Below are 22,512 nucleotides of genomic sequence, written 5' to 3'. Positions count from 1 at the left end.
AAATAACAAAATAGAACACAAATACAAATATCAAACATAAATTATTAACATGTACCATAAAATACATTACTGGCATGCATTCCAAATATCAAGACCTGTACTAAAACTCAGCAAAAATCCCATCTGCGTCCTCCGCAGCCATCGCTGTCAGGGGGGCTAACCTTGCCAGCACAGTTTTTGGTCTTTAAATTCTTTTTTTTTTTTTTTTTTTGTTCGTTTCGTTAAAAAAAATAACGTATGTGGATTGCGGTGATACAATAGCAATCATACAAGTCATGTACAGAGGTCTTTAGATCCTTAGATTTTTTTTTTCTTTTAATGTGCTAAGTCTCAGAGAATAGGGCCTCCGTGAAACTGCGCATTCAAAAAAGAAAAAAAAAAAAACCCAACAAAAACAGTGACCTCGAAACAACATGGATGGCAATATGCAAAAATCCTCACAAACTGTACAGAAAGTTCAAAAACTTGCAGTCTGGAAGTACATAGAAAGACACAACAGCCCCTGTGAGTCCTCGCAGTGCCGGCGAGCGCTCCTCCCGTGCCGTGGGCTCGGCAGCTCCGCGGCGGAGCAGGGCCAGGCCCCACGCCCACAGCTCCCACGCCCAGGCCGCGCCGGGCACACGGAGCGGCCGTGGGCAGCAGCTCCTGGCTCGGCCCGGCCTCTGCTGTTGGCGGGGCCGGCTGGAGGCCTGCGCCCGCAGCGCGTGGAAGTCCTCTCCGTCCTCGCGCCCGTGGCGGAGCGGGCTAGATAACCAGGTTGTTATAACTGACGTACTTCTTTTTTGCAGCAGGGCCTGAAAGACAAGCGGGAAACAGTCACCGAAGTGGTCGGCAAAGGCCTCTGTGAGGAGGCTTGGTGCTGTTCCTGGGTTGGGAACGCGGTGTGCTCAGCAGCGAGCCCTTCTCTGGGGCTGTGCGCCTGCTGGGATGCCCTGACTAGATCCCATGGGGATTTTTTCCGACAGTGATGACATTCTCTCTGACTTCTTACATCTCCTGGGCTGGGAGCTGGTTTTCTTGTGGGAAAAAAAAAAAAGTGATTCCTGTTCCAGATTTATGACTTCTGGGATTTTTTCAATGGGGGGATCGAGGTGCCAGCTTTGCTAATTATGGTCTTCAAATTAAATCTGATTGCAAACATAAATTAGTAAAATCAGCCAGTACCTATATTGTGAACAGCGCTACGCATTTCTGTTAGTAAGAGCTGACATATTTGCAGCTAAATACAGAGCAAAATATGGTGCAATACCCTGGCAACACTGACAGCTCGGGGACTTGGACGGCGCGTTCTCCATCAGGCACGTTAACAAAAACATCGCTCTTTATATGCAGATTCTGTAACGAGGATGTGACTGCGTGCCCTGAGCTGATGGGGTTTTGTATTGAACCGTGTTCGGTGAGTAAAGAAAAGGTCTTCCTCCTCTTCTAAAGAGCCTACTTTATAGCATTACCCTGAAACCCCATTTATCTGCTCTGCTATGCTCTACACGAGAGCCAGTGCTGTTTGCTCAAACAAGGCCTGATCCTGCAAAGCGCTGATCTTCAATTCCCATTAACTGCTCTGGGGCGTGAAGGTGTTCAGCACATGGGAGGATGAAACTCATTATCCTGCAAGACTAGACCGCAAATATCCAATAAACTGTGGTATACTATTAAATGCTGAAGAGAGGTAAAATGCAATTGGAAAAAAAATGTATAATCAGGAAACGGGTTGCAAAGTAATTACATGTATTATTTTGTGATCTACTTCAGCTTTATCCATTACATGCTCCAATTTCAAATAGCAGCAGAGTTCCTATAATAGAGAGAGATGTTGATACCCTCCGTCTCTGGTTCGTGTAACGTCACCCCTCCGTCGCTCACAGGGCTTTCACTCTACCATCCAGCAACCCTGAAATTTTGCTTAATGAGTTTTCTCACAGATTCGACCGCAGCATCTCATCTCTCATTTTCAGTGTGACAATGAACCACCGGTGCCAAGTGAACTCAACTAAGAAATATTTTGACAGCGTGTACTTCTGTAAGCTCCCTGTGAAAAGATGAGCTCCACGCATCTCAGTCCCAGACCATAGCATTATTTCTGGAACTGCTCTGTTTCGACAGAAAAAAATGTAGTTGATGAAAGTATCATCCATAATTCAGATAAAAGGATCAATAAAAGCTTCCTGGTAATTCTAGGAGAGCAAAGATGATCTTCCCTGGTTCTCAGGGCTGTTCTTAAGACTGAAAAGATCACATCTCTCGTTACACAGCTGGTGCATGTCACAGCTGCTCCTGCACTGCCGCCAGGAACTCGGAGCCCAGCTGAAGTGCCCCTTCCAGACAAGCTCTGGTGTCGATAAGAATGACATCAGGAGTGCGACGGTCTACCTCGATAATGAATGTCAGCTCCTCATCATCACTGGGCAATTAGCACCAGGTACGAATCTGATTTCTCTCAAAGAAATTAATTTACATGAAGATGAGGAATGCTAATGAAACATCAGCATTACCAGAACTCACCACGCTTTAATCCAAGATACGCGAGCCCGCCCTGTTCTGTAAGTGCAAAGCAGATACAGATCTCATTCACCGTGCTGCTGTTCGTGTTAATAGACGACGGCTGTCCAACACTGAAAACAGGTTGTTCCTCTCGCAAGTCACATAGACATGGTAATTAATATACATATAATTATGTCAACCTCAGCTGGCCACTGACTTAGCTGTACTGGAGGCGAGCCAGTAGCTGTGCTACACACCAGCAGCATCCCATTTCCTGCAGCCAGTGCATAGGAACAAGCCAGAAAGCGCTGTGATAAATGTGGGCTGCTGGCTATTTCTAAATACGGGCTGCTCTGCAGAAAGGAAACGTTCTGGATACAGACTGCCTGCTTATTTGCAAATAAACTTGCTCTTGAAGAATTTGCATCTTGTAATTTGTTTTTGTGACAGGAAGGCTCCATGTCACTGCTGGTGACAAGGGTCTTCTTTCTCTGATTGTGGTAAATAGCAATATTGTTAGCAGGGTTAGAATTCAACCCATCTGTACAGACAGGACAGCTAAACTGGAAACAGTCTCCTCGGGCCTTGACACAGGTAAGCAGCTCACGAAAGCTTTCACACTTGTCAAGCACAGCACAGCACAGGGTTCTTCAACTCCCACTATGCCTTAACTTTGCTCCACTTAAATGAAAATTGTTTGGTCCACATTACACTGGAAACCACTCGAGGCTGTCACACTCCCAAAAGGATGTGGAGATCAGCTCCGGGGATGCACAGAATGCCAGACACGCCGTGACACATTACTGCCCGTGCTTGGTACTGACAGAAGGAAGAGGCAGTTTTACGAACGTTACACTTACTCTCAATATGAAAGCAATCAGAAACTTTCAATGAGCAAGAAGCGAAGAGCAACACCTTCCAATGAGCTCTGAAATGGAGCTGACACACGATCTGCCAGGAGCACAGAGGCAGTCACCACAAAGCCTGGGCAGTCCATGGCACGGCATTGGTTTTAAGGATGCGACTGTCAACGTGATACCAATGAGCGATGCTTGCAAATGACATAACAAATTACAACTGTTATGCATTGCTCTTTGGTATCCTGTATGCAATGGCCTTTCCCATTCTCTAGGAACAGATCCTCACCCTCTTCACATGCAGCCCCCCCCCCCTTCAAGCTGCCCTCACACCGCCTGCAGCCGGTGGGAAGAAGATGCTAGTGCTTACTGCAAGGTATGGAAATGAAGACAACCTCTGTATCTGCACATGGAAAATGAGCAGTATTTCTTCAAGCCACAAGAATTCATAGAACTCTTCCTCTTTCAGCTATTATGCAGCCTCCCCAATGGGTTGGGGGGCACTGATAGTCAAGACCCATCCCCTGCCAGAAGTGGATAGCAGGATTTGGAGTGACTGTATCTCCCGTGCCAACTATGTATTAAGAACAAACACACAGAAGGAAAAATCCTCTTTGGATGTGTGTTTCATCACTTGACTGGTTTTCATTATCTTGAGCATGGGCCACAAAGAAAGAAGCTCCCAGAGCATCCAAAAGCAAGGCAGATCTGTCAATACTTGCTCAGAGTGAGATTTAATCACTTTCACTTCAATTTTATGCACATTTGTTAACTCTTCCAAGCTTAAAGAGGAGAGATTTACAGTGCAAAAGATGAATTCTACTACAGCCTACAGGCATCTCAGGCTATTAAAGCTATGAAACATTGTCTTAGTACTTCCAGCTTATGAGCAAGAGCTGACATTGTGATGGCTACAACACTGGATCTGCTCTGATGTCCTTTGCAGTCACTGTGGCAGATCACGCTTACCTCTCGTTTTATATTTTCATAATTCTTGCCTGGCAACCAGTACCACCTATGCCAGGTAAAGCTGTGGCTGGTTATTGGACTCTACTTCTGGCCCATCCAACGGGGAAGTGGACACATGTGGCCCCTCCTGAGGCTCTGTGCCCAAAAGCAGAGCTGCCCACACTGCTGCCTTTGGCTGGGGAATACGTGAGCAGGAACTGAAAGCAACAAGCCCAAATACATCCACGTGCTCACTCCAAACCCAACAACATTTAACTTTAATATCTAGAGGTAAAGAAATGGTTACACTGCGCTATCACATCTCTCCTTTTCTGTTCCCTGCCATCGTGTTGGCAGTGCATCTACAACAGTGATACCTATTGTTCTATAAAAAACCACTTTGCTCATTGCCTGTGCTGGCGGGTCGTTGTCTCTGAACTGCAGCCCGAAATGCCTGACTTCTACACAGATTATGCAGAGCCTCATGTTTTAATAATAGAATGCGAATATATTAAATTACAAATATAACATGAGTTAAAAGAGTGTTCCTCCATAATTGCTTTACAACCTTCTCTTCCCATAAATTATATCATATTTAGCTGTCACATGTCCCTGTCACTCTCAGCAAAGCAGCAACAATTAGCGGTTCAGCGCTGAACACAACCATACATATCAGAGCTGTTTGAGTCGCCGAGAGGTTTGTCAGCGGATCAAGAATTACAACAGGGAGTGAGAAGTTGCTGAAGAGATCGTTTCTTTCTCCCAGTCACTAACTTACCTGGTACCTACACCGCCTGACGGCAGCCTGGTGACAAGTACAAAGGTGACAAGAGCCCATGGCTCTGCTACAGCACGTGGCTGACCCTCCCCTGCGTGCTGCCCAGTGAGGAGAGATAACCCCGTGCCACTTGGCACTGCTGCCCCACATCTCTCCAGCTCCTGGCAGGACACCGTCACCCACCCCACACTCAGCGCTGCCATACCTGACAGGTCAGTGAGGACACAGGGTCCTGCTCGGGTAACACATCCCATGGGAGTGGGTTCTTTCTGTTAGCGTGGCTTTCTCAGCCACCTGTCCTCCACAGAAGCTCCTGAAGAATGGTGGGAAGCACTTCTGTTAAAAGCCTTGTGGGACTGCAATATACCCAATGGCAGCACACCAAGAAGAAAGCAAGTTTTCACTTCTAATATACGCGGGATGTCTACCTGTTATGATGGGCATGGCCCTCCAGATTCTGCACATTATCCAGCACTCTGCTTGGAGAGTAAATGCACTTTTGAAATGAACAGAAGAACATGATATCATAGAGCTGTATATATTTCTACAGTCATTACGCATTTCTTTAGCTGCTCTTGTGAGATGCTGTGCATTACACCATGTATTACTAATATACGACTTGTAATCTCCATGAGATGCTGGGAAATCAAAACCAGAATGAAAGTGGGTGGTGGCAATTATATTTTAAGTTTGCCTTTACTTTTTTTTTTTTTTTTTTGTCTTTCTGAAATTCCTTAGTCAGATTTTACCCTTCTGTTTTGCTTTTGGAAATTGGTTTTCTTCCCTCTTTTGGCCAGCACTGGGAAGGATGCTGCCACGAAGTTTAGCGAGCAACCAGGGCAGGAACAGCCCGCGGATGCTGCACCCAGCACGCAGCAGGCAGGGCAGCTCTGGTCCCAGAATCCCCGGGAACTCCACTTCGTCCCCATCTCTTTGGGATAAATGCAGACATCCAGAACAGGATCACTTCAGTTCTGCTCGGTATTGTTCATTGGTAGCACTGCTGGTTTCGGACAGCCCTCGTGCAGCTGCCTCACCCTCTCATAATTTAAGCCAAGGAACTCCTAGGAAACGTGAGCTCAGATTTTAATGAAGGATGTGCAGCGTGTGACAAAAGCAGTAAAAATACATGGAGTGGCAGCCAGAGAGAGGCCTGGGGCTGGCTGATCCTCCAGAAGAGCAGGAACCTCTGAAGAGCATAATTAGTTCATTAAATGCCATCAGAGAGGACGGAGGGATGATCGGGACGCTGAGGCGAGGGCCCGCGGGCACTGTCCGGCAGGCAGCAAGCCCGAGCTCCCATTTCACTTTCACCAGCTCCAAACCCAAATGTGTTTTTTAAGTGTGACAATCGGTACATTTTGTGTGAATCGTTATCCGAGGCACAAGACCCTACGCTGTCACTGCAAATAGGATCAAATTAAGCAGCCGCAGACACGGAGCGCAGAGCTGAGAAGGAGCTGAAATGGCAGAAATGGAAATAGAGCCAAGTTGCTTAGCAACCGTCCCCTCTTCCCCTGGATTGTGTGGGCCCCGAGACACCCGCACTGCCAGCAGCTGTTGCTTGTAACGTAAAGGAGCGTTCCCATGTTGCTGTGTGCCAAGTGCACCGTGCTGCACGCCGACACGGCCCAGCATGGCACGGCCCAGCATGGCACGGCCCAGCATGGCACGGCCACTGCCATCTGTTTTCCTAAACCCAGGGCAGCTCACCTGGATGGGTTGGTCTTCTCCAGAGAAAAGTCACTAGGAATGTGGAACAAGGACGGCTCTTCATCCGCACCAATCCCTTTGCCAACAGCAAACAGAATTTGAAGTCCATTTGAAGAGGTCCTCAGATTTCTGCGGGGGCTGCGTTTTCTTTATTCACTTTGCTAATGAACAGACAGTTCCCTGCACGGATGCAGCTTTGGAGGCATACATCTCAGATCCTTCTGGAGAGATATCACTAAAATCCAACTGCATGTTGAAGCAATGCTTGCCTTTGCAGCCTGAGCAGCCAGCAGTGAGCCCAGCCCCGGGGAGCTGGTGGGCAGCCCTGAGGGGATGCTTCTGCCTGGGCTCTGCTCCTCTCTTTTAAGAGTTTTCTTCAGTGGGAATCTCTTCTCGGGTTTTATTCATTTGACTGGAAGTGCTGCAGGGTGCCGGGAGATTATAATAATAGATAATAAATAATAAAAGGCACTAGGTGTTAGGAAAGGCTTTAAAGTCTGCCACGGGTAATTTAAATATTTCCATCAGGTGTTCTTTGAAAGATGAGTTTTGCTAAGAGACACTTTCCAGTGCCATTACGGTATTTGATTTGGCTTTGCTGAGATTCATTAGATTGGAAGGTGCACGCAAAACAAGGCTTGAAAACCTGCCCTCGTCAGCCCTGCCCGCACCGCGCTCCGCACAGGAGTCAGCAGCAGGTTGGCATGCAGAGGAGGTGTTCCTGCTGCTTCACATGCAAAGTGTTATCTGTGAGACTCCTGCTAGCAGGGAGAGAGAAAACACACTGATGTAGTCAGGAAGATGAAAGCCTTGCATCCATATAAAGCAAACAGCTTGCGAAAGAAAAGAAAAACAACACAGCCCAAACCCACGCACACAAAAACTGTGCAAAAACATGGAATAAAGTTTCTGAAACAAAGTTCTTTCAATTAATTAGGGGTGGCTGATAGGTTAATAGGAGTAAGTGGCAATAATCAAAGTGCTGCTCTGGAAGGCGCTCGGCCTCTTTCCTGGAGGCACGTCCATCCGTTGTGCTGCGTCCTTTGGGACACCGAAGGATTGACACGTGGGCACCGCGGCACGCGTCCACGCCAGGCAGCCCACAGCACCACAGCTGGTGTGACCGTGTCTGAGCTGAACCCAACTGGGAGGGGAATATGGGGAACAGGAGCACTGTCTCTTGGGAGGAGAAAGGAAGTAGCTTTTTCAAGCATCCAACGGTTGACATTCATCCATCTGTTGCTGCTAGGAATATGGGCAAGCACAAAGTTCAGGGCTGAGAGTCACCCAATGGGATGGGAAGCGGTGAAGAAAGTCCTAAAGCTGCTGGAAATTAAAGTCGGATGGATGATGCAGGCAAGTTTTAGCTTGTGCAACCACGTATCATAGTCCTAATGAGATGTCACAAGGACGTCAAACGCTCCAAAAGAAAAACCCTCAAAAGGCACCAAACAATCCTCGTCCATGTGCCCACAGATTGTAATTTAGAAAGACAAGGCCAGCTTCTCCTCTGGCTCAGCTCTGCTGGTGCTGGGAGCCAGACGTCCAGCCAACCCAGCCAGCTGCAGCACCAGTGCCACTCCAGCCTTGCTTTCAGTCTGCAGAACAGTACTGATGTTTATGAGCTCCTACGTCCGAGGGAGATCCCGAGGTGAACACTAGCACCCAGGAAGGATGAATAAGTGATTCATGTGAGCACAGCACAATCAGAAAAATGGCCTAAGCCATCGTGCACTTCAGTGCTGTTTTACATACATCTGATAAAATGGATTCACCTGGTTCACCTCCGCTGCTGTCAGAATGCAATTAATGATGAAACAATTACTTCAAGTTATTAGAATAATTACACTTCTGCACATGCATACAGACGTAATGTATGCAGCAGGGTTGGGTAACTGCTGCATGCATATTTCTATGTGAAGAGTGTTCACACGTTCCTGTTTACACAGATAGATATTCTGCATCTAAACGTGACGTGTTCTAACCAGGGCCGCATTTTTCCTTCAAGGCTTTTTTCTCATTAGCCCTTTTAGGAATTGATATTTACCCTGTGTATTATACAGCCCCAAGGCAAACTCAGACTGCATAGGTAGCGGAGTGGATTATATAGCTACACTTGAAGTGAGCCTTGCACCCAGGGGACTGGCAAAATACCGTACCGAGCAGTGCCAGGGCCATAAGTAACAATTACAAATATCCACTATAATGGATTCTTTTAACTAGGATTGCTTTGAAGTTCCCAGAAGGATTTAATAGGAAGAAAAGTACGACCTTGCCGGTTCCCCAGAGCACACTGGGATTTGAAGAGGGGTTTTCTTTAAGCAGAAGTCCATTTAGCTCATAAGGATTTCAAGTACTAGCTGCTTCCAGAGGTGTAGGTTTTCAGTTCATCTTTTTTTATTTCTTATTTTTTGTGAGAAAGAAAATGTATCTGATAGGAAGAATAATAAAGACAGTTCTTGGGTGAGATAATGGCAGAGCAAGAGGAAATCAGCTCAGGCCAAAGTGGAAGTGACCTGGCATTTTTATAGCCTGAGATGGTTTGAAAGAGTTTGAGTAGATAAAATATGTTTGCATTGTTGTTCTGCGGATGTATTAGATTGAGACCAATGGGCTCTTGAATTTTTTTCTTGATAGGGATGTGACAATTCTGAGCTCAGCCAACACAGCAATAGCAGCTGTATTAGATAGATGCACAGAGCAGAGCTGGAAGATTCTGACTTCATTTCCACTCAGTAGAATAATACCCATTAATTTCAGTGAGGCAGGCTCTCCCGAGCGAATCCCAGAAAGGATGAACTGCTTTTCATGCTGATCACTCTAAAACCCACAAAATGATGTAAAGATTAGTTTGCCAAGTCAGTGCGCACCACTGCTCCTGGCACTCTCCTCCTGAGCAAAAGCAAAGATTGAATCGCGTATCTGAAAGTTGGTCACGTTTTCGTACGGTGCACTCAGTGAATAACGAGACCTCTCTTGCATGCTGACTGAAGCCACACTTCCCTAGCTCAAGGGGAAAGCAACGTGGGTGTACGCTGCTGGTGGTTTTGCCCAACGATGCAGGGCAGACCTTGCACTTCCCTTATGGTCTCCTCTGGACCGCAAACGCAGACGGATGTGCAAAGACAAGGAAGGGAAAAACCCTACAGAATGTGGCACAAGACATACACCTCTCGTTTCTCAGGCAGTTTAATGTTGAACTCTGCTCTCAAGTTCCACCCCTACAGACTGGAGCAGCTCTGCGCTCCGTGGCTGAAATCCTGCTCCTGCCAGAGCTAAGGGGAAAGCACCTGCTGCTTCCAGTCAACTCAGGATTGCTCACAGTAAAAGTTTACAGTACAGTATAAAATTACTGCTCAAAGTTATTGGCTTCCGACAGTGCTCCTATAGTATTTTTCCACCCGGACAAAGCATGTTGTGTTTCTCATGCTGTCCTGCATCAAGCCACACGACCCACAGCCCTCAGCCCTGCCCGCAGCCAAGCCCCAGCAGCAGCTCAGGGCCTCCCTGCTCACAGCTGAAGTGCAGCGTCCCGACGGGAGACGCGTGTACAGCAAGAGCAGTGCTGAGTGCTACAGGAAACCTACTCCTCAGAAGGATATTATAAAGATACGTACCTGTGTTAATTCTTATTAGATCTATAAATGGAATATGAGAGACATTTTGCCCCTTTGCAACAGCAAGAGAATATAATCATTTATGAATATTTACCAATGGAAGCGATGGTTCTGTGGAAACACACAGAAGCATGTCATTTATTTCCCTGCTTCTCAGCTGCTTATGCTGATAACTCTGTCAGAGTCAATAAACTCCTTTTGTTAAGCTGGAAAGATGATCTAAACTACCTGCAGTGACAGACGCCGCTTTCAGCCTCCTCAGGACTGTGCTAAAAGATAATTTTTATCAGCCACACCTTCGACTTCTTTGCAAGATATTATTAAGGTAGATGCCTTCGGAGGCAGACTCAGTGGCTGTTGTCAGTGTTAATTTTCCCATCTGAGCTGTTAGAGGAAAACATGACTTTGTGTCAAAGAACAGAGCCAGACAAATAACATTTACAGCTTGAAAAAGCATCATGTTTTTGCCAGAAAGATGCCTGTAAGACTGAGATTTTGAGTCAGGTAATAAGATTGCAATAGAAGAGGATTAGTTTTATCCTCCTAAATAAAAGCGCAAACCAACAAAATATTGTACCGCTGAAGAACATCAATCTTGAGCATGTTTGCCAGCACCTGTCTCCTATCTCCTACTTGTTCAGCTTTGCAGATAAAAACTTCTAGGTCAGGTGAGGTTTGAAAGCGTCTGCAATACCGAGCACTGGGATCAAAGAATAAACAGTGGAAGGCCTTATCAATGCTTCCAGCAAATGAAAGATTGCAGAGAGGCTTTAAGAAGACCTAGCAGCAAGAGCAGCCACAAGTCACTGGAGCATTTATGCACTTAGATGGGAGATGCAGAGAAGGGATGGGGCCAGGGAGCAGAACCCCCTGACCTGTGCAGGTAGGGCAAGGAGGAGCAGGGCTGTCCTCCAGGCAGCCCCTGTCCAGCTCTGTGGTGGTGGGGCAGAGGAGTGCTGTGAATGAGATGGGGGCAGGGAAGAAGTGGAACTGACTCACATCACTCCTTAATTGGAGCTGACAGTACAGAAAACATACTGATTTCAACTGCACGTAAAATGCTTCTGTTGGAATGCTGTTGACTGGAAAGATAATGAATAGTAGCAAATTATTTTCACCTGCTTAAAACAAAGCAATTAATAGTACTTTGGTTATCTCACCTGGAAAGCCAGGCTCTGTTGAGAGCTGTTAAAGCCGAATGTGAAAACAGTTTGCATGAAACATAATTAAAACTATGACCTGAGCAATCTTCTAAAACGCCTCAAAGGAGCCCTGAGCCAGTGCTGTAAGGAATGGTTCCTCTCATCTGCATTTCTTCCTGTTTTTTTTTCCTAATTCCTTCTCAGACCATTCCGTCCTGCCCAGAAGAAACACTTGTGATGCTCTTGCCTCAGGAGCACCCACCCTTTTCCAGGCAGTCCCTATCCTGGAAACACCTCAGCACTTCTCCGTGCAAAGCATTTTCTTTCTTACTGCCACATTCAGTAAACACAGCTCTACATGTCTAGCAACTTGCATTCATTCAATGATCAAACCACTGAGAATACTTTTGTAATTAATCATTATACCTAATAAAAATCAAGAAATTCAGCATGCTGCACAGTTGCTAAACTGGAGGAACGTAGGGCTGAACAACATGCACTTAATTTTTTCTAAAGAAACCCGTAGTCAGTAATGGGTTTCATACTGAGTCAGAGTACAACGGTGCTTTCTCTTTATTCTGTTAAGGAATTACAAAGGACCCCATTATGTGCTCCAGCTTTCCCAGCTCTCCTGCTGCCTGCTCATGCCTTGTCCCCCAGGCAGTGCACACTCAGTGGATGTGTCCCTCTGCAGTGCCAAAACCAGAAAGGTTGCAGGGATCTGGGCTCAAACAAAGCCATCCATTTCCTCCTAATACCTAAGGCGCTCACGGAGTCAAAACCTGATTCCAGATCTGGAAATGCAGACAACACGGCATTTTAAATAATAATGCTTTAGGATTCAGCACACCAGCTTGAAGTACACCCGTTCAGCCACGTTGAACTGCAGGCCTCTTGCCATAAAGAATATGTTCAGACTTCCAATACTTTCACAAAGAACGTACGTGTGCATTGTGAGTCTGCCTGGACAGCTGGGATGTGCTGCCCTGGAAAGCAGAAGAGGACACATGCACAGTACCCACAGCTCCCATTCGTCCCAAGTGGGAACTCTGAATGACTCCAGTACCAGATGAAAGCACCGCCCTGCTGCCTTCCCTTCCTTCAGCGTGGCCTGCTCCGACTGCTTGGCGAGGAGATGCAAGCAAGAAACAGCTTAATAAAAAAATCAAGGGTATTCATGAAGTGCAAAGAGGCTAAGTTCACTGGAAAATGTATTCATGCTGTACAACTCCGTAACACCAAGTGTCGAGCAGAATTATGCTTGGAGCTGCATGGTTCAGCAGCACCATTTCGCTGCAATCAACATTTTATTTTTTTTGCAGAAAGTCTTTGACTTCAAATATCTTGGAAATGCTTAACAGCTGATATTAGTAAGAGCACAGACTTAATGCCAGGCTCTTTATTCTGCCGACACGATAAGCATCGTGACAAAGGGTGTAGCTATGGCAACTATTTCCCCCTCTTTTCCACAGAGCTGCAAGAGCAGACGTCGCACTTGATGCAGTGCCAGATGTCCCCCAGGTAAAGCTCAGAGCTGAGTTACAGAGCAGTAAGTGAGCAGAGCCGCGGACCCCGGGGCTGGAACACCTCTGTTTCCTGCGTCGTGTTTCACGGGCATTTACACGTATTTAGACATGAGTTGAATTCTCTTCCTTTTTATGCACTATGTCTGGAAAGTAAAATCATACCTCCTTTTCCTTTACTGCCAGGGTTCAAAACAGATGAACTCGTCCCAAAGCCAAAATACCTATTTCCTTGAAGAAAAGGATGCTCTCCTTTTTAATGTATCAACATACATCGCTGGAAAGAGACGCACATTTCCTTCCCTGATGCTAAAAAGACAAAAAACACCCCTGCTTTGCAGAGATGCTGGATGTGAAGGCAGTGCATATCTGCAATAAGAGAGATGCTCTGAGCAAAACCAATTTCTTATATGCTGGTTATTTGTTTTTCTTACTGGCCCCCAAAAACACAAACCAAACCAGGCCCCTTCTGCACAAATATTTTCTCTGTTTGCTATCTGTGTCAACATAAAATAATGTCTATCTCACTTTATGGCACAGTTCTGTGTCAGTGACAAACGCTCAGCTGCACCTTCCATTCGTTTTACTCATGTGCTGCTCCAGTTCATCAGCACTGCCATTTCCAGGCACTGAAACGCAGCATGGGTTTGTTTTTCCCAAGGAGGACAGCATCTATCAAGGCTCGAATAAAACCACCAAACATACACAGCTGCACGCAGGAACCTGCTTGGATAATGCTGTCTGTGGACTGTGGAAGCAAACCAGGAATTTCAATGGCAGTTCCTCCACTGGAGGAATGGCAGCTGTCACAAACACGGGTACTTCGGTCTTCTTCCCCACAGCTCTCTGCGCGCAGCTGTGTGGTGCTGAGCCACTGCTGGGTTAAACCACAGCACACGTGCAAAGGAAAAGTGAGTACTTAAAGTGACTCTTAAGGTTGTCTTTCAGTTCATCTGGCAAGATCCGGGCCAGGCCTGTGCTTACAAACACTTACAACTGATAGGAGCATCACTGACAATCTCAGAGCCTAAGTGCTTCCCTCATGTATGACTTACAGTGTAAAGTTGTACAGAAATGTGACGCTGAATTGAAGTGTCTAATTGCAAAATAAACAAGGCTCGACCAATAAGGCCTAAAAGCATGGCTTAGGTTTGTAAAAGTACTTCTTGTAAAGGATCCAGACAGACCTGCACGGGAGAAGGACATCTGTGTCAAGAAAAGAAGCTGCAGTGCGCTCCCCATACAGAGCCTGATAGAGTTGGTGCAAACCAAGCAAAGCACGGCTGTCCCACCTGGTCAAAATCACCTGTCCACAGCCACAGCTTTGGGAAAAGAAACACTGACGAGCTCCTTGACAGCACTTACAGTCCTGTCACAGACAGGACTCCTTTTTTTGCTGAGCATGGGCTGCGAGGAGCCTGAAGCTTTGCTTCCAGCTCGGGTGACACGTCCAGCAGCAGAGCCAGCACGGACCCACGGGGACCCACAGGAGGTGAACCCAGAGCAGAGCCTTTCTCCCACTCCTCCCTCCCACACTGCCTGCGGTTTGCCCTGCCGGCTCCACGCACCCAGACACCCTCTGCTCTCTTTCTATGGGGAGGACAAGGAAGTGAGTGCCCTCACACACACTTTTGTTGACAGAACTCTGCCACATCTGCTCAATCCTGTTCCTCCAGTGACAGCTATGAACAGACCTCCTCCTCATACCGGAGGGGAAAACAATTTAAGTCACTCATTTAATACAGGTTTTGCACCTAACCTTATCATCCAGATAGATTTCATCGCAAATGGAAATCTCACTCACTTCTAAACCAGATGTTAGACGTCCTTAAAATAATTCATACCACCGTCCTTCACTCCCTGCAGCATGTGACAGCTGCTGTGGTGCTGATGGCTGCAAACCATTTCACAGGAACAGGAGCAGGGCTGCTTCGTGGATGCTTTAATTCAGCACAGAAATTTTTAAGGGGAAGAAAAAAGAGGAAAAACATCTTGCCTTGGCAAACAGGAGGATAAAATGTGTGTCCCAGGGGGTGTGTTAGCAGCTGCCATTGGCCAGAGCTGGGCACAATGAAGTGTGTAAGTGAAGAAATCCCTCACCAGCACCATGGAGCTGCAGGTAACCGAGTTACATCAGAGAACAGCCACTGAGCATCACATTTAAGCACTGTCGTTGCACTTCACAGTCCATTAGAAATATTCCCAGGATACTGCATCTCAAGCATCCCCTGAAGGCCTGGCCTGGCCTTCCTGCCCTCTCTGCATCCCAGGCCCTGACACTGGGCTGCCTTATCCCAATGGGTCGGCACCATCAGCTGGCGACGGCTGCTTGTGAATAACAGTGATAAAAGCGATTAACAGACTGCAATAACCACAGGCAAACCCAAATGCTGCAAGAAAACACACCGCACTCAAAAATCACCAACTGCAAACGAGACCAGGAAAATCTGCTAAGATTCTGAGTTGAAAAGTCTCAAATTCATCTTCCTTCTATCTCAGAAGCCACAGCAGAGCACAAAGCTCAGTAGATAAGTTCTTCCATCTTGGACTTAATGGCTGCTAGCTGTTCTCTCCTAAAATCTCCTTTCTAGCTGCCTCCTGTCAAGCTACACGCACGTTCACCCACAGCGGCCACGTAACTCTGTGCTTGTGTCAGTCAGGCTGGGAACTGGGAAGGTCCTCACATCCAGTCCGGCTTTGCACCTGAGGTTACAGAACACTGCTGCTCTCGGGAGCAGTTGCACTGTATTCATGGCAGGAACAACACTTAGAGGACAGCCCATCCTGGAAGCTGCAGCATGCAATTGCAAGGCTCCCCATCCAGGCCTCAAGCACTCCGTGTTTCAGCCTGGGGCAATTTCAGTGTTTCAGAGAGATGAAGCTGAGAATGTCCAGCTTTATGTCAATCCCACTTCTCTTTCTTTGAGACGCCTCATTAACACTGATGTGAGGATGGGATCCACTGTACCTACGTGGAAGGCAAGAGAGCATTCAGCCCTTGTCTTTACACTGATATTACAGCTTATGAATTAGAAATATTCTCCCAGAGAGGACGTAAGAATCAGTAAATTGGTCAGAGGGAAAACTCAGCACCACTGAGAGTTTATCAGGAGAGAAGTGAGAGCGGGGCTGGGCCGCGAGGTGCAATAGTGTATATGCAAAATGTGCAACTTGCTCTTCTTCCACATTTCCTGGGAGAAGAGATCACAGAAAAGGACAAACAAGGGAACAGAAGAGGAATAGTAATGCCTGTGAAAGAATTAATGCTCATTTGCGTCTCAAAGATAGCTATCTAGCCGCCTAAATTTTTAATAATCAAAGCATCTGCAGTCAGGAATAACATGCATGACAAGCACTGTTCAGACCTCACCCTACACGGTGATTATTTACGTACATAAAGGATTTCACTATTTTTCAGTGGAAACAGACTGATGCCTTCTCACCTGTTTGTTCGCAGTCTCATATCTTAAAAGTCACCAAAGGCATGAGACAGTCTGCAAAACACGCACTGTGGGGGCATGCAACGCTGCGGGAACGTGGAAGCACCCCAGCAGAACCAGGTCCTGCAGCGCTGCAGGACAGGCCCGCACCTTGCAGGTGCAGATGGCAGAGCCCAGCTCAGGCTGCAGGCTGTGTGCCCAGCTGGGTGCTGCATGGCACCTGCCAGCTCTGCACTGCCACACGCACAGCTCTTCCAGCAAGATCCCCTGCCCACATAATAACACTGAGCAAAATAAACCTCCTAAGTAACTCAAGTCCAACAGTGCTTGAAGCCAAAAAGACAAAACTTGGCTTCCCTGGACCTGCCTTCACGTCTCAGACAAGCACTAGTTGCGCCAGATTTATTTCTGAGAGGTTTTAAAGGAAGGCTTTAAATAACTCAGGCTTCTCTCAGCCATATGAAGTGTGGTGATGGCATTAGAAGCATTTATTCACTGCAATGGATACCCTTCAAATCTCAAAACATCATGAGAGCAGCCCAGCTATGCGCTGCTGAGGAGGATAACTGCAAAATCGCTTGTATCACTTGTAAGATGTTTAGAGGGAGAAGAACTCCTGGCACCGTCTGGCTGCTGGACAGCAGGATGCTGCCATGGATATACGGAACCTGAAGGAAAACATCACTGAATCAAATCGATAGTGAGAGCTTGAGAAAAGGGAAAAAATCCTAATGCGGACGGAATGTACAAATGTGAACTGGGGGTGGTGATGCGTGGGGAAGGAGGCGTGCTCTCGGAACAGAAGTCCTGCTTCTTTCTCCTTGTTAAAGGGGGAACCTCAACGGGTGTAGCTGGGCTCAGGAAATGTGTGCTAATGCAGAAGCAATTTCTGCAATAAATACTTGCATTTCAGATCCTAGCTGGAATTTGCAAAAGTGTGGGAGTGCCAGGGCTGGATAAAGGAGCCCTGCTTGCATCTCTCGACCACAAGCACAGCTGTAACAGGTCCTGACCTCTCCAAAGGCAGCTCAGGAGAAACACTGTGTACTGACTGCGAGAAGAGGGAGAAAAATCATTTCTGAGCTGAAGAAAATCAAAAATAAATAAAGTCGCCTGTGGTCTGCAGCGTGGCACAACAGCAGGGATGCATAAAAACAGGAATTAACATCAGTAACGTTAAAAAGATTTTAAACTTCATTAATGCAAATGACAACACAGTCTGCTCCAAAATAAACCCCACATAGTCTTTCACAGAGGCCACCATTGCTGCAAGTGTCCCAGTGGGGAGCAAGCAAAGCCTGGCCGTGGTTGGAAGGACCAACCAGCAGTGCAGGGCCCAGCACGGAGCCAAGCTGCCCTGACCCCGCAGTGATGCAGCTGAGATGCAACAGATGTTCCCCAAATCCCATCTGTGGCCCGGTTCTTCGTGCCAAGTCCAAACCAACTGAAAAGAGTGGCTCAAGGATCTGTTAAGAACAGCAGGAAAAACACTCTGGTTTTACAGTGAAAACTGACTGATGCCACACTGCAAAGCTGCTGCAGAGGAAGCAACCGATAACCCCACATCAGGCTTCAAAAGGTCAAGCTTCAAAAGGTCAAGCTTATTTTCCTAAGCTAGAAGAAATAGGGGAAGGCCATGTTATTCAAGAGCAGAACCTTCTCAGCATGGGGTGAATAAAAACAACTTTAGCCCCCCAAAAACTTGCTAAATAAGGAGGTTAATTTCTTTGTGCATTTGATGCCTGAGCCCCTCAGGCACGAAATCATTCATTTGGAATCCATTCTCCAGGCAGAGTGCTGCAGCCAGTGCACAGAAGATGCTTGTTCGGATGCAACTGTGCCATGCTGATGAAGAGAGCATATCATTGCTAGGAGAAACTTATGATAAATGTTGATTCCCCAGTAAGTTATTCTAGAATATAAATAGATGCAGGGAGGACCTGTCAAAGTCTTTCACTTTATCAATTTTCACTGCGTCTTCTCATTTCTTAGCAGCCTCAGTGAAGAGAAAATCCTTCAAGCGAGGTTAAACGCAGAGCACTATTTCTTGGGATGAAACTAGTGGGATTTAAAATGGAAATGATGCTCAAATCTAGAAAATAATAGCTCTGTACTGCACACACTAAGGCGGGATGAGCTCTGGAGCATCCTGCAGCTTGGACATGAGGCTGCCAGGTCCCCAGCTGCTGCTGGCCCCCCACGGTCCAGGGGCAGCTCGATCTGCTTGCCCCCTGCAGCACAAACAGATTGGTTTGTAACCACGTCACGGCTCACACCATTATCGTGCAGTCTAAGCCATGGCACGTGTATCCTAGAAGGAGCACAACCGAGAAACGTAACGGCTTCACATAACGTGGTGCTGCACACACCTCTCCAACGATCCCAGCGCTGTGGGGATTCCACTGCATGCAACTGAGCTAAGAAACCAGCTAGTAAAGCAGAGGAAAGCCTTGGGAAGAGCAGGGTGTGCCGAAGAGCAGGGAGGCAAGCCCCGGTGGGCCTGCAGTGCCCTGCAGAGCCTGCAGCCTGCCCCAGGCAGAGCTGGCACTCCCAGCCAGGGGAACCCCAGTGTGAACCCGAGGGGATCCATCTGCTCCACGTGAGCATCTCAGCCCTCACTGCCAGGAGCACCAGGCCGGGCTGCAGACAGGAGTGCTGCAGTTATGCATTTGATGCTTCTTCACCTCGTTTGGGCGATGGACAACTTTCGCCTGACCCACATATCACATGGAGTTTCCCAAGCCTTGTATTTTAATCAGCCTCACCAGTAAAGACGTCCTATTTTGTTATTCAAAGAAAACAGTTTAAAAGCATTGTAAACACATTCTTCCATGCATCACGTAGCAGAAATTGATACAGCCAAGCAGCAGCTTAAGCACCATGTTCATACCTACATACAAATACGTTACAAGCAAAATAAAGTCAATTCACAACTAAGTCGATGTTTCCCTGATCATTGCTTTGCTTTTAATGTTTCCTGACTTTTGTTTTATATCACTGGCAAAACGAATCAAAACACTGCAAGCAGAGTTCCAGCAACCAGCCCAGCTGGAAAAGGAGTCCTTGCAAGAGGAACAGAGGACAGTGCCCAATGAAAGACAGCTGCACAGCACGCAAGTTTCATGGCCCTGCATTGTGTGGATCTTAACGTTTGGACAGAGGACCTGAATGGCCTTTCATGGATGACAAAACTGGCTGTGCAGCTTTGCAGACAACAGCTCTTTCCATTATACAGTAGTGTAACATTTATCTTTACAACGTTTGTTTTTGGAAACATGTAAGCTCCAGATGCATTACATTTTAAACACTTTTTAAAGGTTTTACAAAAAAAAAAGAAAGTGATTTCTCCTAAGACTTACAGGCTCTCGTGCATTCCCACTGTCCTCCTGATCTCCTCTCTTTAGTAATTTCATCTCCACGTAGTCGCCCTTTACTCTTTCACACTGCATTTGCACTGGGACTCTGAGCATCCCCTTCTCCCCTCCAACTATGTCATATTTCCCTCAGCACCCACCACTGCCACCCTTCCTGGCTTCAGCCCTCGGGTAAGTCGGTCGTTCTGATGCTCACACAGAGCAGCACACCTTAAATACAGCTTTCTGCCCGAGCTGGGCAAGTTAGAATAACAGGCATGATTCAAACACAATAAAAAGCAATTTGAGCAGTTCACAAGAACTCGAGCTGAATTGAAACTGGAGCTGTGGCAATTTACACCGGCTAAAGTTATTAGAGTCGAGTTTTATTTTTGCCCTGTGACTTCAGTGACTCAATTCTAGCAACATTCCTACCTTTGCTGATACAAGTTCCCACCTATTAGGGATAAGCTCAACGAGGTTTTGAAAGCTGTATATACAGCAATTTCTTTGAGCCCTGACTGCACAGCTCCGTAGTAACCAGGGCAGTGCCTTTCAGACCTGTCCAGAGCCTTAAAGGAGCAGACAAAGCTGGATGAGCACACACAACTGCAGACATGAGAAAGAATTATTTCTGGCTGCTTGCTCCTCATTCCCCTAATTTCACTAGAAAAGCAGCAACTTCTGGTTCATGGAGTCACAAAGACGACATCAGCTCAAAAGATGACCACGCAGGCAGCCACAACACTTAGAAAGAGCCAGCCCTCAAAAATTGTTCACTCCTGGTTATTCAGAAGCAGTCACCCACAGTGAAGGGGAAAAAAAAAAAGAAACAGTTTGCAAACCTTTTTTTGGTCAATTTATAATCAAAAAAAGACGGCTTGCACATCCGTGTCTGTTATTTCCGTGCTGCCAGGCAGCAGCACGCGACCCCGCAAGCATCCTGCTATCCTGTTAGCTGTCGGCTCTGGTTGCCACAGCTCCATTTGGGTGCTTTACAGGTGTTTGAAACAGCGTAAGAAAGGAACAAACATCTCCAGAGGGTTTCCTGGGATGTGCTTCCCGCGAGGGGCTGCAGGGCCAACGTGTGGGTGCTGCTGGGAGCGGACGTGTGAACAAGTTTTAAGGCAGACTCTGGTTCTGACATAGCTGCACTGATGCACATTCCTCATTTATTCATGTAAGACAATAATTATTTGAGAATGAAGTAGTAATAAGCTAGATTTTTTCCTTACCTTTTTGGAAAGCAGGCAAAAGCTATACAGTAGGTGGAAGAGTGTACCAAGTAACAGACTTTTGAACACTCTTTCTTACTGGTGGTATGCAGTCTACAGGAAAAGTAAATACATTGGTATGTACAGTGCGTCTGTTCACATTAAACTCTTCAAATTTTTCCCTGTCATTGCAGCCATGATATTAATCTGACCAAAGAGCTCAGATCAGAGCAGTTATAATGGGAAGTGGAGCCACACCAATATACAAAATTAGCTCTGGGCTGGGAAGAAAGGAACCAGTCCACAGAAGTTCAGGTACCCCTGAGCACGGGAGCAGCTGCTCACAGCACAGCAGACCTGCTTGCATTTTTTCCTCTCCTCTGAGCAAGCTCCAGAGCATTTTGGTTTCCATTTAACACTCCCCAGTCCTCCCACATCTGTGAGCTCACTCTTGGTTTCCTCAGCATCACTGACAAGCGTTGTAGTTTTTTTCCCATCAGAGAATGAATAGGCAATGTCACGTCAGTGATGTTAAGGATCAACATGCATGGATACATGAGCAGAGAGCAGCACAGCACAGCAGCATTAGCATAGCAGAGTCTGTACATCCGCAGACATGTCTGCAACCCACTTTTACTGTTCCCACTTTCCTGATGACAAATTCAATGTCCATTCCCAACACGTGGAGAGAAACGAGCACTGACATGCCCTGCTCTTATCATCGTGCTGGTCAGAGAGGGGAGGTGGCAGCACGCAGGAAAGCAATATTCTGAAATGGAAATTTTTTTGTAGAAAAACAGGCAGAGCTTGCACTCCACTCCTGAATCAACTGCCAAGTAGTTTCTACATAGCGCTAAGGGAAGGAGAAAGGAAAAAACATAAAACCATTTTGAGGATGCTTGCGTAGGGACTGAGCCCTCAGAGCACCTTCTGACTTGAAAGCCCACGGACTTAGTGTGCTACTGGGAACCAGATCCTTCTGACCCTGCAGAGCCTAACGTTCGTGGCTGCTACACGGGGACACCAATCCTTCTCACCAGATCTCAGTGAAACTCCTCGCACCTCCTCCTGCATGCTGCCCTTCACCACTTTGGTGCCCTCAGCCTTGCACACCTCGTGTTCCCCGCCACGTACTAGTGGGCTGCAACCCCTTTCTTGGTCTCAGAGCTTAATCAGCATAGCAGAGAAGAGCAAAAGGTGAGGATGAACGTGCCCACGGCCACTGGCACAGATGCTGAGCAGGAAGATCTGCTGGTCCAGCCCATGAGAAGCATAACCTCCTCATTATCAAACAACCGAGATGCTGATTTGCCTGTTGTTGTGTCTGGGAAAGCCACAAATTAAAGCAAGTCGCTAAGGAGAAGGAATAATTACATGTAAATCTCGATATAAGTTAAGTATGGGTTGGAGGTTCAAATGCTTACTCAGAGTCTGACACCGCTCCTG

The 22,512-nt window shown here is 46.9% G+C and overlaps 1 protein-coding gene across 2 annotated transcripts in view; it reads right to left on the bottom strand.

The window, feature by feature from the left end:
- Window positions 1-302: 302 nt before the first annotated feature.
- GRM7 (glutamate metabotropic receptor 7) overlaps window positions 303-22,512 on the bottom strand; it is a 212,985-nt gene continuing 190,775 nt past the window's right edge. Inside the window, exon 10 of one of the 2 annotated variants that reach the window (XM_065749589.1) lies at window positions 303-794. In XM_065749589.1, coding sequence (XP_065605661.1) covers window positions 745-794 — 50 coding nt within the window. In that variant the 3' untranslated portion in view covers window positions 303-744. Of the gene's footprint in view, window positions 795-21,109; window positions 21,181-22,512 lie in introns of those variants that run through there. The other variant, XM_065749588.1, reaches the window with a different exon arrangement.

Source organism: Cyrtonyx montezumae, unplaced genomic scaffold (assembly GCF_038088225.1).
Source record: "Cyrtonyx montezumae isolate F1298 unplaced genomic scaffold, pur_monq_1.0 scaffold_6, whole genome shotgun sequence".
NCBI lineage: Eukaryota > Metazoa > Chordata > Aves > Galliformes > Odontophoridae > Cyrtonyx > Cyrtonyx montezumae.
This window is presented reverse-complemented; position numbering and strand designations above follow the sequence as displayed.